Genomic DNA, 11,926 nt, shown 5'->3' with positions numbered 1-11,926 from the left:
ATTCTGGTTATCATTGTTATCATTGATGTTGTTGGTGCCTTCAGGATCACTGTTGGCACGAGTATGTCTTGTTGGTGGCATTCTGTAAAGAAGAAACAATTCACTTAGTCGTTTTAAATCAAATTCTCTTTTTTATAAAAGGTTTTTAAGGAAACAGGATTATACATTTTTGAAAACATTTTTGAGATTGTTTAACTAAATAAACTGCATGCTTCTTTACAGAATGTAAAGCAATAAAAGAAAGGGTGCAATATTATCACAAGAGTTTATGATCGGTACTGAAAGTAAAGTAAAGTAAAACAAGTGCGATAAAGTAAAGGACAAGACTGTAAAGTAAAAGATGCTGATATATATAAGTCAGTGCTGGAGATACAAGCGTCAAGCGCTTCATCAAAAGTAAAGTACAACAACAGCAACAACAACCTATCCTCTAGTCAGCTCCGCTAGTCTATATATACATGTCAAAATCTGCTGACCTGGTACATGCTACACACTACACACTGCATCATACACAATACTCACTATAATACTGATCATCTCCAACATCCGATATACTCCAGACCTATGGAAAGTCTGGGCCTCCGATAATATCCAGCTGCTCCAAGACCCAACGAGCCCAGTCTATAATATCCCCAGGGGTACCAAGTGGTGCGGTGATCCCACATAATCTCTCTACTGCCTCTGTCCTAAATGCAAGTATCTCCTCTCTCAACTGTCGCTCTCCCCTGTTAGGATCTAGATCCCTCATCGCCTGTGTCAGCTCTCCAATCTGGCCCAACAGCTCCTCTCTCTCCATCAGGAGTGCCTGATAATAGTGATAGGGTACCGAAAGAGGGGAACACGGATAAGAGGGTCCGACACCTGAGAAAATCCAGAAGACTCATGCTCTGGTGGAGGTCCACGGATAGGAGGTCGTATCATGGGAGCAGGTGGGGGCATCACAGGTGCGGGCGGGGGTATAGCCCTAAGTGGTATAGCTGCAATAGGGGTCTGTCCACTACGAGAGTATCCAGGTGGACGTGAAGGTCCAGCTACAGGTGGGGGTGTAGGTGCCCTGGGTGGAGATATAGGTACAACTCCAGGACGGGGTGGAAGTCCTTCAACCGTCGACTCTGAATGATCAGAATGAACCGGGGTACTGGGGCCTGACATGCCTGATAGTCTGAGAATCAACAAACACGTATAAGAATCTGTATCCACTACCAAAATCAACCCTAAATCTTTTACGAATTAACCTCAACCTCTCAACGTTCTATCTACCTATCACTCATTTCTAGTCCTAATCTTCTACCCAACCTAACAATCTAGGCTTGTTTCATTGACTTAAAACCTGTCGCTCTGATACCAACCTGTGACGCCCTCCAAACCCGGGTCAGAAGTTTGGGGTCCACACCATAACATAAACCTATAATTAATATAATATATGCAGTGACCCTTAACTGTCCATGGATCGCAACAGGTTAAAGTATAAAACAAGCCACAACATAACTTTAATTATTACAAACCCAAATCCCAAAATATAAACTTAATTCTTACAAGTTTACACATCACTTGTGTCTCGTTACTCAAACTAATACATATAATAAAAGCCAAGTGCTGCTGATAGCTCTCTCCATCTCTCAGCCTGGAATCCTGGCCTTACCACTAGCCTGAGGGTCGTCGTTACCAACTTTCTCTGCCTTCACTGGAAAGAACATAAAGTATTGCAAGAGTGAGCTAACAAGCTCAGCAAGTATAACAATGTCAATTTAAAACATCAATCATAAGCTGAAGGAAACCAATGTCTAATGGAATCAATCTCAATATCAAGATTTGTTTTTCTTTTAGGGTATCAATTAGAATTGGATATTAAATTTATTTTTAAAAATCAAAGGTTAGGCTGCTGATCAGTCAGACACTAACCCCGAGCAGGTCCCACCATGCTCGTTTACTGGATCCAAGGCACACATTGGCCTAAAGCGACCACTCATCTGGTCTGACCACTCATTTGGTCCAAGTTTAGAAAACTATCCAATTCTATCACAATCAAGATGATCAACAATATTATTCAATAAAATAGAAACACCAACATCATAAATAAATTTTGAAGCAGAAGCAGACTACTATTCAAAGTTTCTCAGATGTATCTCAAAGGAGGAATGAGAAATATCTTCAGGGTTTATCAAAGAATCAGATATCGCATAATTGAATGGCAAAGCATATCAAAGTTTAGTGTTTATATGAAGAAGGATTCTAGGTTCACAAAAAGGATCCAAGTATAAATGAATGCTTTTAAGATCAATAAACTTGAGTTTATGGAAAGAATCAAACAACTGTAAGGTATATGTTATAACAGACGTTATTTGGTGTTGATCAACTGGTTAAGGTCTGAAGGATATGAGATTGACAAATTGGTTGAGGTATCAAGGGTATGTTCTTGAAATGAAATGAGGTTCTTATGGTAATCATTTAGAAGTTTAAAAAAAAAATTAAAGGTTTACAATTGAAATAGGTTTCGTAGCAGGTATCAAAGAATCGGGTCAAAGGTTCAAGAATCAATAAAGTAATTAATCCATATTATAATTCAAGGAATCTGGTTGAAGTTTCAAAAATCACTAGAATAAATAATCCATGCTATAATTCAATAGATCACAGGGCTTAATTAGAAAGCTCGCTAAATAATCACAACAGATACAGTATATAATTGGAGGAAAGTCTCAGGGAACTTGCCTTATATAGCTGATCTCAAGTTTCAATTACGCTTGCTCGCTATACTACTCTATTACCACTTGCTTTCCCCTTTTACGTCTCGCCTCTCTGCTAATCACAACAATTCTTTATCAGTATATGATCTCATACTCTTCTTATTATCACACCTTCGCAACGAGTTTCTATCTACCCTTCGTTTTACCCAAATCCGATTTACAGATTAAAATATATGTCAAAAACAATCATATAAGGTTCACATAGACATGTAACACATCAATCAGATATCACATAACACATATCAAATAAGATATTCAATAAAATTTATCTTTCAAAGAAGGTTTGAAGTCAAAAGGAGTTTTCTGGCATTTGATATGGATTTTGAAACATTTTTCGGAATTAAAACGGGTCAGAGAATCATTTTATAAATAAACGATCAACTTTGGATACTCGAAATCAAGTCCGAAATCATTTGAAATCAATTAACGAGCTTCAAACATATTTTAGAATAATATTTCAAAGCTCGAAACTATTTTTCGGAATTTTAAAATCATTTAAAAATAATTAAATCTAATTAACAAATCAATTAAAATTAATTAATAATTAATTAAAACAATTAATCAATTAATATTTAAATTAATTGACTAATTATAATAATTAATTACTAATTAAAATTAATTAATAAATTAAATCAGAATTATTTTTGAATTAATAAATAATTAAAAACTATTTTTGAAATTAAAATAAATGATTTTCGAAATTTAAAAATAAATTAAAATTAATATAAAACAGTTTTAGAAGTTTTGAAACTTCAGGGTTCGAAATGAGGATTTGCAAAGTTTCAGGGGTGACTAAATTGACAAATCAGGAACTACAGGGGGCCGTTTGCAACGTTTTCAGAAGTTCGGGGGTCAAATTGCAATTTGACCCCTCCGGTCACCATCTTCGGCGATCTTCACCGGATTTCCGCCGGAAAATCGATACAGAGCTCCAAACTCAACACCAAGGTGCAGATTTGAAGCTCTCTACACGAGGAACACGTTGGTGGCTTCAGTTTTTATGATGGATGCGTGTGGTGGCCGGAAAATCCCTCCGAAGTTCGCCGGTGGCGAGTTATTTTAACTTTCCGATTAGCTCGATTTCGAGCTCCAACACACGATTTAAAGACATGAATAGATTCCTCTTCAAATGCTCTTCCTAATGGTACCAACCAATCATCCCCAGAATCAACAAATAAGAAATACCCAATATCCAATTAAGAACATTCATACGAGCCTAAACCCTAACTCGAAAATTAAACCTTAATTTGTACATGTTATCGAACTCCAAATCAAGCATATGATATATGGAAATGCTCACCATTCAATTCTCTACAACATACAATCATCAAAACAATCAAAACTCATCAAAATCAAACAGTCCCAATTTAAGCTAATTAATTTCGAATTAAAAACCCTTAATTCCTCCTCACCTGTTAATCTCTGGACGTTTTTGATGACAAAATCAGCTTCTACTCCTCAAAACCTTCGATTTGGATACTTGAACACTGAAATCTGAGTCCGATAACGCTTCCAAATCTTCGTTTGAATCTCAAGAACACGAAGAACACTCTCTCGATAAACCCGTGTTTAACTGAGATTATGATTTCCCCAATGAATTAAAGTACGGTTAAGGCTATTTATATTTACAAATAATTAATACCCCTCTGGATCATATATGACACGAAAATACCATGTTTAATAGCTTTATATTAATAAAACGGGTCCAATCGGTACCGGTTTTCAAGATAACTATCAAAACGGGGCTTTTTAATCAGTCATTAGTATGCGGGTCCCGTTTGCACTTATTACGAGATAAGAAATAATATAATAATCAAAATATCTGGTTTCACGTAGATCGAGACAACCAGATAATTATCGATAATTTAAAATACCGAAAAACTCCGCCGGACCGGCTCCGGAACAAACCGTACTCCGGATCGAAAAAGTCAAAACATGAAAAGTGTCCGGAATATTCAAATTAGGCTAAAGGTGAATTTTGTTGAAATTTTCGGGAAGTAAAATCTCGGTACCGTTACAGGTTGACGGTTTTCGTAAAATCAAAACAATTAATAATTAAATATAATATACGTAATTAAATCCATAAATCAAATATAAAATCATACGACAATACATAAATCGATATGAAAATATCTAAATAAACTATATTTCGTACTGAGCATATAAAAATTGGTATTCCTCAAATTTAATCAGAAATACGTAACTAAATTAATAGAACAGGAACCAATTAATTCACAGAAATTCACATAATATTCATATAATATTCATTAATCATCCAAATAATTACACGGATAATCCCAGATGTTACATAAATAAACATTATACATGTTAACTATCTAAAACTCATACAGTAACCATATAAGAAGCCAAGGTCGACAGCCACCGTTACACATTTAAGTCCAATTAACGCGGTTGCAGTTTCACTGCTCGGTGAAAACCCAACTCTCTGCTGTCTACAACCGCGTACTGCTAGAAATTTTTGGGGTAATGGAGGTAATCATCTGTCTCAAATTAACTGCATCTTTGTTTCGTATTATGATCGTATCATGTTTTAACTGCATATGATCCCTGTTTCGTGCGATCACAACTGGTTTGAAAAACACAGTAATCCACTTTTTATTTTCAGGTGTTAATTTTTCGAAGTATATATGTTTCGATGTGATTGTTTTGTATTCTCGGTAGTTTGTAGGATTGGTTGGAATGTCTAATTATGGATTTGTTAAAATTATCAATTGTTCCTTGTGTGCAGAAGAAAGGCATTTTTCCACTGAAATATCCGAGATTCATCCTGTTGACCAATGGTCCTCCAAACCAAACCCCTGTCATGGTTAGTTCTCGGACAACCTTAACCTAAAAACTTACCTAATTTAGTACAAATTGCGTAAAATACAAACCGATTGTTTTATGCTTAAAATGGTTTGATTAATGTCCGATGAGTCGAATACAGGATATCCCGGATGAATTTCTTACCGCTGTTGGAGAAAAAATTCCAAACAATGTGAAAATTCAGTTTCCAAACGGGCGCGTGGTACATGTCCACTATAGAAGGGATTCCAAGAGACTCACCCATCTGGATCCTTTGTATCTTGAACTCGGAAGGGAGTCTGGATTTTTCCTAGTAATGGCCTATAAGGGAAACGGCATATTCTCAGTTGTTGTTATTGGCCACGGTTCTACTGAAATCGAATATGGAAAAAACAGATGTGTTGCTAGGTCTCCAGTCATGTGGCAAGGTAATATCCAGTGGCTTTACACACTAACTTCTTACTACATTGACCTATCTTATTAGATTAAGACGACTTCTATTACTTGCAACTTCACTTAAGTTAGTTAACATTTTAATTATAATCCAGTAATTTAATTAGCATAGCTATTACTTAAGGAATCCATGTGAATAAATGGTGTGATCCATATATATATTAATGATTGCGAAAAGCTTACATTTTCCAATATTACATGATTAGAAAAAATATTCCTAAATCCTGATGACTTTTTAACATATCCAAAACCATTATCAGTGTGATCAAAATTTGTTAGACGTGTTATTTCTGCATTATTAATCCTTTTCGATTTGTATTTGAAATTGTTTAGCTTTCTGCAGTTGTGATCACAACTTTGTCAAGCACTGTTTTATATGAATACTGGACAAAGACCTTTACCGATGCTAAGATTATATGCAGCACAACCATTTTACATTATGTATAGCACTTTTACACATTTCCTTGTATCTTCATTGAAGTCACTTTATGTTCTTTACATACAAACAAATAAGGTTGGAGGGATCAGGTGGAAATTCCTTGCATTTGCAGCAGGCCTCCTATTCCTGGACCATTCGCTTGTAAGTTATATTTACACAAAGCACATGAATTATACATTGGTTTTATACATATCATTTTGGGAATAACACAAAAAAAAAAAATTGTCAGCCAATTGCACCTGGATTCTTGGAACTGTTCAAGCCAATAATTTCGGAATCTGTGGTAGTGTGTCTCGCTAATGGAGTTGAATACCAGGGTAGGTTTTCAAGTGAGGATAACTGTATACATGGACTTGTGTCAATAACTGAAGATTTTATTGTGGAGGCGTTTGATATATTATTCTTCACTTATCGCGGGAATGGAAGATTTGATCTAGCAATATTTAATACTTCAAAAGTTGAAAATTTGCTTGAAAGGGAGATTATCGAAACTGGTAAGCAATAAGAAACACTGATCATGCATTCTAATTTCTCATGATGTCCTTGACCAAATTTATTTGATGCTCTATTAAAAACTAATCTTTGCAGACTCCAGTTTGTCTGCTGATTCTGGCATTGAAGAAGAGCCTGACATCGGTTAGTTATTTCGTGGCATACAATATATACTGTATACAATAAACATACAAACTAAGTGTAATTAGTGTAACACACAAAACGTATGATTCTCAACACCGCGGTACACATTTACATATTAATGTTTGAAATGAATCCTAGATGCCTTAGTAGCTAAGCAGGGAGTGCAGCCGAATCAAGGAGACAATGGACCTGAAGATGTTCCTGTCTCGTTTGAGAGAGTACTGAGTTGGTCAAACGTACACGGTTCATGCCACGGAGTGGTACTAATGTTTAGGTTTTGAACACTGTTGAATGAATAAGTTAATTATTAGAGTAAAGGCTTATGATGTGTCAACTCTTGTGCAGCACATACCCAGAACTGTGAAGCCTGGCCTCCGTGAATGGCAATCAGGAGAAGACATAACTCTACAGACGGTCAGAGGTTCTTGGAATGTCGGAATAGTGATGAACAACAGAGTTCTCGAGAGGATGGAATCAATTCCGTGATGGGAACAACTTGTCGCAGAACCAAAAGATCACTTTCCGGATGACAGATGATACTGATAGAGTTGTTTTCAGGGTGGATTAGACACAATATATCCATGCATCTTTTATTGATACTATATGTAACTGTTTTCTATTCTATTTACCTCTTTGATGATTGTCAGACAAATGCTTGCTATAATTTATCATTAAATTTGTATTCAGTGCTGCGACTGCAATGTGGTAAGACTTAGATGCTTATGGCGTTTAAATGAGTACTTAGAGCCCATCTGTCTAGTTCTGAAGGGAGCTGATTGATGGCTGATTTTGCACTCTCAATATATAGTTGCTTGTACTCTTTTCAATTTATTTCATCCAATCCTATGGTGGTTTAGCTGTTCATTTAAAAATATATGCAGGACTGTGCATCCATTTGCAGATGTGTACATTAAATTTTGCACTAATATAAACTGAAGCTTTAATGTGAGATAGAATCAATCTCCAATTCTCAAGTATATACAAAATACATTTTGTGTGTAATATAATTTAAATATATATTTTATATATAAGTTACACAATTAGATCTTTATATATACTTTCCATATTCTGGTAATCAAAATTGAAAAAATAGTATGTTTTATATTCAATAAAAACAAATAAACATCCAGGCCATGTATTTGGGAGGAACTTAAAAGAGTCATTTTGGTAGACACTGTTAATCATCTCAGAGCTACACAATAGCTCCAGACTAAAAATAGATATCTAATTAGGAAAGTAAAATATATTGTGTAACACCAAGATGAATGTGAAGGCCACATATATTTAATTTGATTTAAATTATATATTTAAATTATATAATTTAGTAAATATATATTTAGTTTAGAAATATATATTTAATTTAAAATATATATTTACTTCCTTTACATATATACTTTCTTTAATACGGAATAATTTAGAATTCTAAACATTTCTCGGTTAATGCTCGATCTTCTATATATTTAAGTATTCCAATATGCAGACAATCATTTCGAAATTACATGATATATTAAGACTACGTAGAGATATCTAATTATTTTATGTTGTCATTAAAATATTAAGACTACAAATATATAGTTTCAATTTATATATTTTTTATTGGATTATTGATATGTAAAAAAGATGTAAAAAAAATTCAAGCTTTAGTGTGAAGTAGAATCGATGTCCAACTGCATCATTATGTAAATATTTGTTTACACAAATTTGAAATTTTATAACATATCTCCATAATTTTTAAAACAGCTCTCCTTTAATTAATAATAATACAATTAAACATTTTTTAAAAATGTGAATATAATTTTCAAAAAACATGTCCTATAATTTATAATGGTACATATAACAAAAATTTTGGACGTGCGTGGAATTTGAACAATTACTTGAGAATTTGCAGTTCAGACCCATGTAGTGGACAATTATTATGCAAAATCGTGCACAATGGATCTTGGGAAGCCACAACCATCATTATATAACCTGATTATAGCATAAGACACTATCACATAAGGAAAACTGAAAGGTCTCTCATACACTTCCATATTCATGGAACAGCTAAAAGGTATCAAGAGGAAGCACTTTGAACTTGTTAAAAGTGACTTGGCTGTTGAATTAACAAAACTCACCAACGATTCTGACAAACTAAACAAAGACCTCCGCGGGGCAAAGGCTGATTTCGAGTTGATGTGTAAGAGCATGACAGATAGACAAGCTGATTTTCTTACACACGGGCTATTCCTGGAGGAACAATATGGGTAACCTTCCAATTCCATTCTAATTGTTGTTTTTCTACTTTCTAATACGTGCATATTAGAGTCTTAAAGAGAAGTAGTTTGACGGTGTCCATTCATGCTCTTCTTTAAATTTCAGGAAAGTCATTGGTGTTCTGGATGGAAAGATCCATCCTGGTGAAAGGTCATCTGCAGGAGAAGATGAAGCAAGACGAACTGGATCTGTTGTAGACATTCGGAAATTCGCCAGGGATTCTCGCGAATCACTGATTAATCACCGAATCAGCAGGGAAATTGCATTACAGGAAATGGAAACAACTTTCTGAAACTATGAAGACCTCTGGAATCAAAACCTCAAAGAATTTAGAGAGAGAGCGGAAAAGATTGAAAAACAGAGGTGGGATCTATCTGCCAAACTTTCTGAATTTTTAGAAACATGGTTGAACAATCTTCATCAGAGTAGTAACTTGTTCTGATCTGGTGTGTCTTGTCTATTCATCCAGTTGCATTAAACTTCATACCTTTGTTTGTATTTGTTTCTAATTAAGTATCTATTTTTGGTTATATGTCATCGTGACTAATACGCTGCAAGAGTGTTTAGATTTTCATAACTGTTGGAGTTGTTTAGGATCTTATCATCTGGTAAAATGGTTATTGTTGCTCATCTTTTCTTTCTCAGTGATTCGTTGTATCTCATCGGATTATAACTACTCAACTGTATTAGATCATGCTCTAACTTATATCTAAATGGTATTCAACTGAAGTGTATTGTTTAGACTGTAAGAGTACTCCGTTGAAGATAAACAGGACAGTCGTAACATAACATTTGCGTCAAATTGCTACTATAGAAAAGAAAAGCTGTAGCTGCAAATATGATGCATCTCCTATCAAAAACTTGAAAATTATAATTTCTCCTTGTAACTATATATAATTACACAACTTTATATGATTTTCGAAGTTGCACCATAGTGTCACACCAGATGAATTCATTTACCATGCTTTCATGCCTAATCTCTGCAACAAAAAATATATTACGTTTCTCATCCTTGGTTCGAATGCTCATCGGGCATATACTTGGTTTCTGCAATAAGATAGTTAGTTGATACATGAATTAAGAAACATGATGTCTCATACCAAATCTAAAATCATGCTATACTCCTATAGTTAGCTTAGAGTATATATATGTATTTTATATAGCTAATGTTGTGGACATACAAAAATAATAATAGAAGCAACAATAACGTGTGTATATGTATTATATTAAAAACAAAAGTAATAATTTAAAATCATTTCTCCATTTTTACATATTTGTATATTATTAGGGACTCTGTCTAGTCATTTTTATGATATACATTGATGTCTAGGTTTAGTCTAAATTATATTGCCTAAATATCATTCACTTTTTACAAAATATTGCAAAAATTATATGTTGGTTTTTAACATGTTGGTCTATATCTTTAAAGATTTTTATATTTTTCGTCCTTCACTGTATATCATGAGTTTAGGGTGATCACGTTTCAATTTGATTCGGATTTATAATCAAATTGAAACCAAACTACGTAATTACGATTATTTAAAATTTCACAATAACCCGCGCTATCTGCAAACTAACCAAACTGAACAGTTTATCCGTGTAAGTCGGTTCAGATTCGAGAATTTTGTGAATTATAATATTATCATGATTCATTGAACAAAATTTAATAGTAAAATAAAATTCTAAATATTCTAACTTACATTCTTTTATTACTTACAACTAAAAGAAAAATTACTCATGTAAAATATGTTAAAATAGCTCACTTAAAACACAAATGATTACTCAAATGAAAACAATACAATTTTATACTTAAAAGACAGGAATATGTAATGTGCGGTCAGTTATTTCATAAATTTTATTATAAATTGCTCATCTCCCCTCTCTCCCCTCTCTTTCCCTAATACATACATATCTTTTTGAAAAATATATATGAAGCATACCGTTTAAAAAGTCCGGATTAGTTTAAGCACATTTTTCCTTTTCTCTCCCGGTATTTCTTCTATTACGGTACGTTCTTCTATTGCATTCTTCTTTCTTGTTGGATCTTTTTATATATATTTTGTAAGTACGCTGAATACTTGTATGTGTTGTGAATTAGAATGCGGCTCTGATTCATCTAGTATTATTCTATACGTTTTGATCTTTGTAAGTGTTGTTTTGATTTAGAGCCACGATCTAATCTCTTATTAATTAAGACCGGTAGAACGATGGTATTGGTGGTTTAGCGGTGATTAACAGTGTTGTGACGATGGCAACATTAGTCACCTTTTTGAATCAATTATTTGTGGTGATTGACTAATTTTTAGGTAGTAGTTTATTTTTAAATTTAAATTGACATTAATCATGTGGTATCTTTTAATGAATACTCTTGATTTGTCTCAAATTAACTTTCATCATAATAAGTACGTCTTTTTAAGTCAGAAGAAATTTGAAGGTGATGATGCCTCTATTTCCAAGGACAGGGAGTGGGGAAGCTGGCTTCGTGCTCCACCGCACAGGGGGTGCAAGTGGAAAGAGCAAGTGGTTGAGGGAGGAGAACGACGGCTAGTGGAGGAACAAAGATGGTAAGGGCGGAGTAAATGACCAAATCTTGGGT

General features: G+C 34.1%; 2 protein-coding genes and 1 long non-coding RNA gene across 3 annotated transcripts; 2 read left to right on the top strand and 1 right to left on the bottom strand.

Moving 5' to 3' along the window:
- Positions 1 to 562: 562 nt before the first annotated feature.
- LOC135148457 (uncharacterized) lies at positions 563 to 1,152 on the bottom strand. Its single transcript, XM_064083682.1, has 2 exons — positions 862 to 1,152; positions 563 to 805 (listed from the first exon to the last, which is right to left on the bottom strand). The coding sequence occupies exons 1-2, from the start codon at positions 1,150 to 1,152 to the stop codon at positions 563 to 565; spliced, it is 534 nt and encodes a 177-aa protein (XP_063939752.1).
- A 3,947-nt stretch (positions 1,153 to 5,099) lies between these two features.
- Positions 5,100 to 6,142, top strand: LOC135148196 (uncharacterized). Its single transcript, XM_064082399.1, has 3 exons — positions 5,100 to 5,237; positions 5,494 to 5,571; positions 5,692 to 6,142. Exons 1-3 carry the CDS (start codon positions 5,232 to 5,234, stop codon positions 6,031 to 6,033), a joined length of 426 nt encoding a protein of 141 aa, XP_063938469.1. The 5' UTR covers positions 5,100 to 5,231; the 3' UTR covers positions 6,034 to 6,142.
- Positions 6,143 to 9,019: 2,877 nt separating this feature from the next.
- LOC108198956 (uncharacterized) lies at positions 9,020 to 9,867 on the top strand. Its single transcript, XR_010286530.1, has 2 exons — positions 9,020 to 9,320; positions 9,436 to 9,867. It is a non-coding gene; the product is annotated as an uncharacterized LOC108198956 (long non-coding RNA).
- The last annotated feature ends 2,059 nt before the right edge of the window (positions 9,868 to 11,926 follow it).

Source organism: Daucus carota, chromosome 8 (assembly GCF_001625215.2).
Source record: "Daucus carota subsp. sativus chromosome 8, DH1 v3.0, whole genome shotgun sequence".
In the NCBI taxonomy this organism is placed as follows: domain Eukaryota; kingdom Viridiplantae; phylum Streptophyta; class Magnoliopsida; order Apiales; family Apiaceae; genus Daucus; species Daucus carota.
The sequence above is the reverse complement of the archived record's forward strand: the minus strand, read 5'-3'. Positions and strand labels throughout refer to the sequence as shown.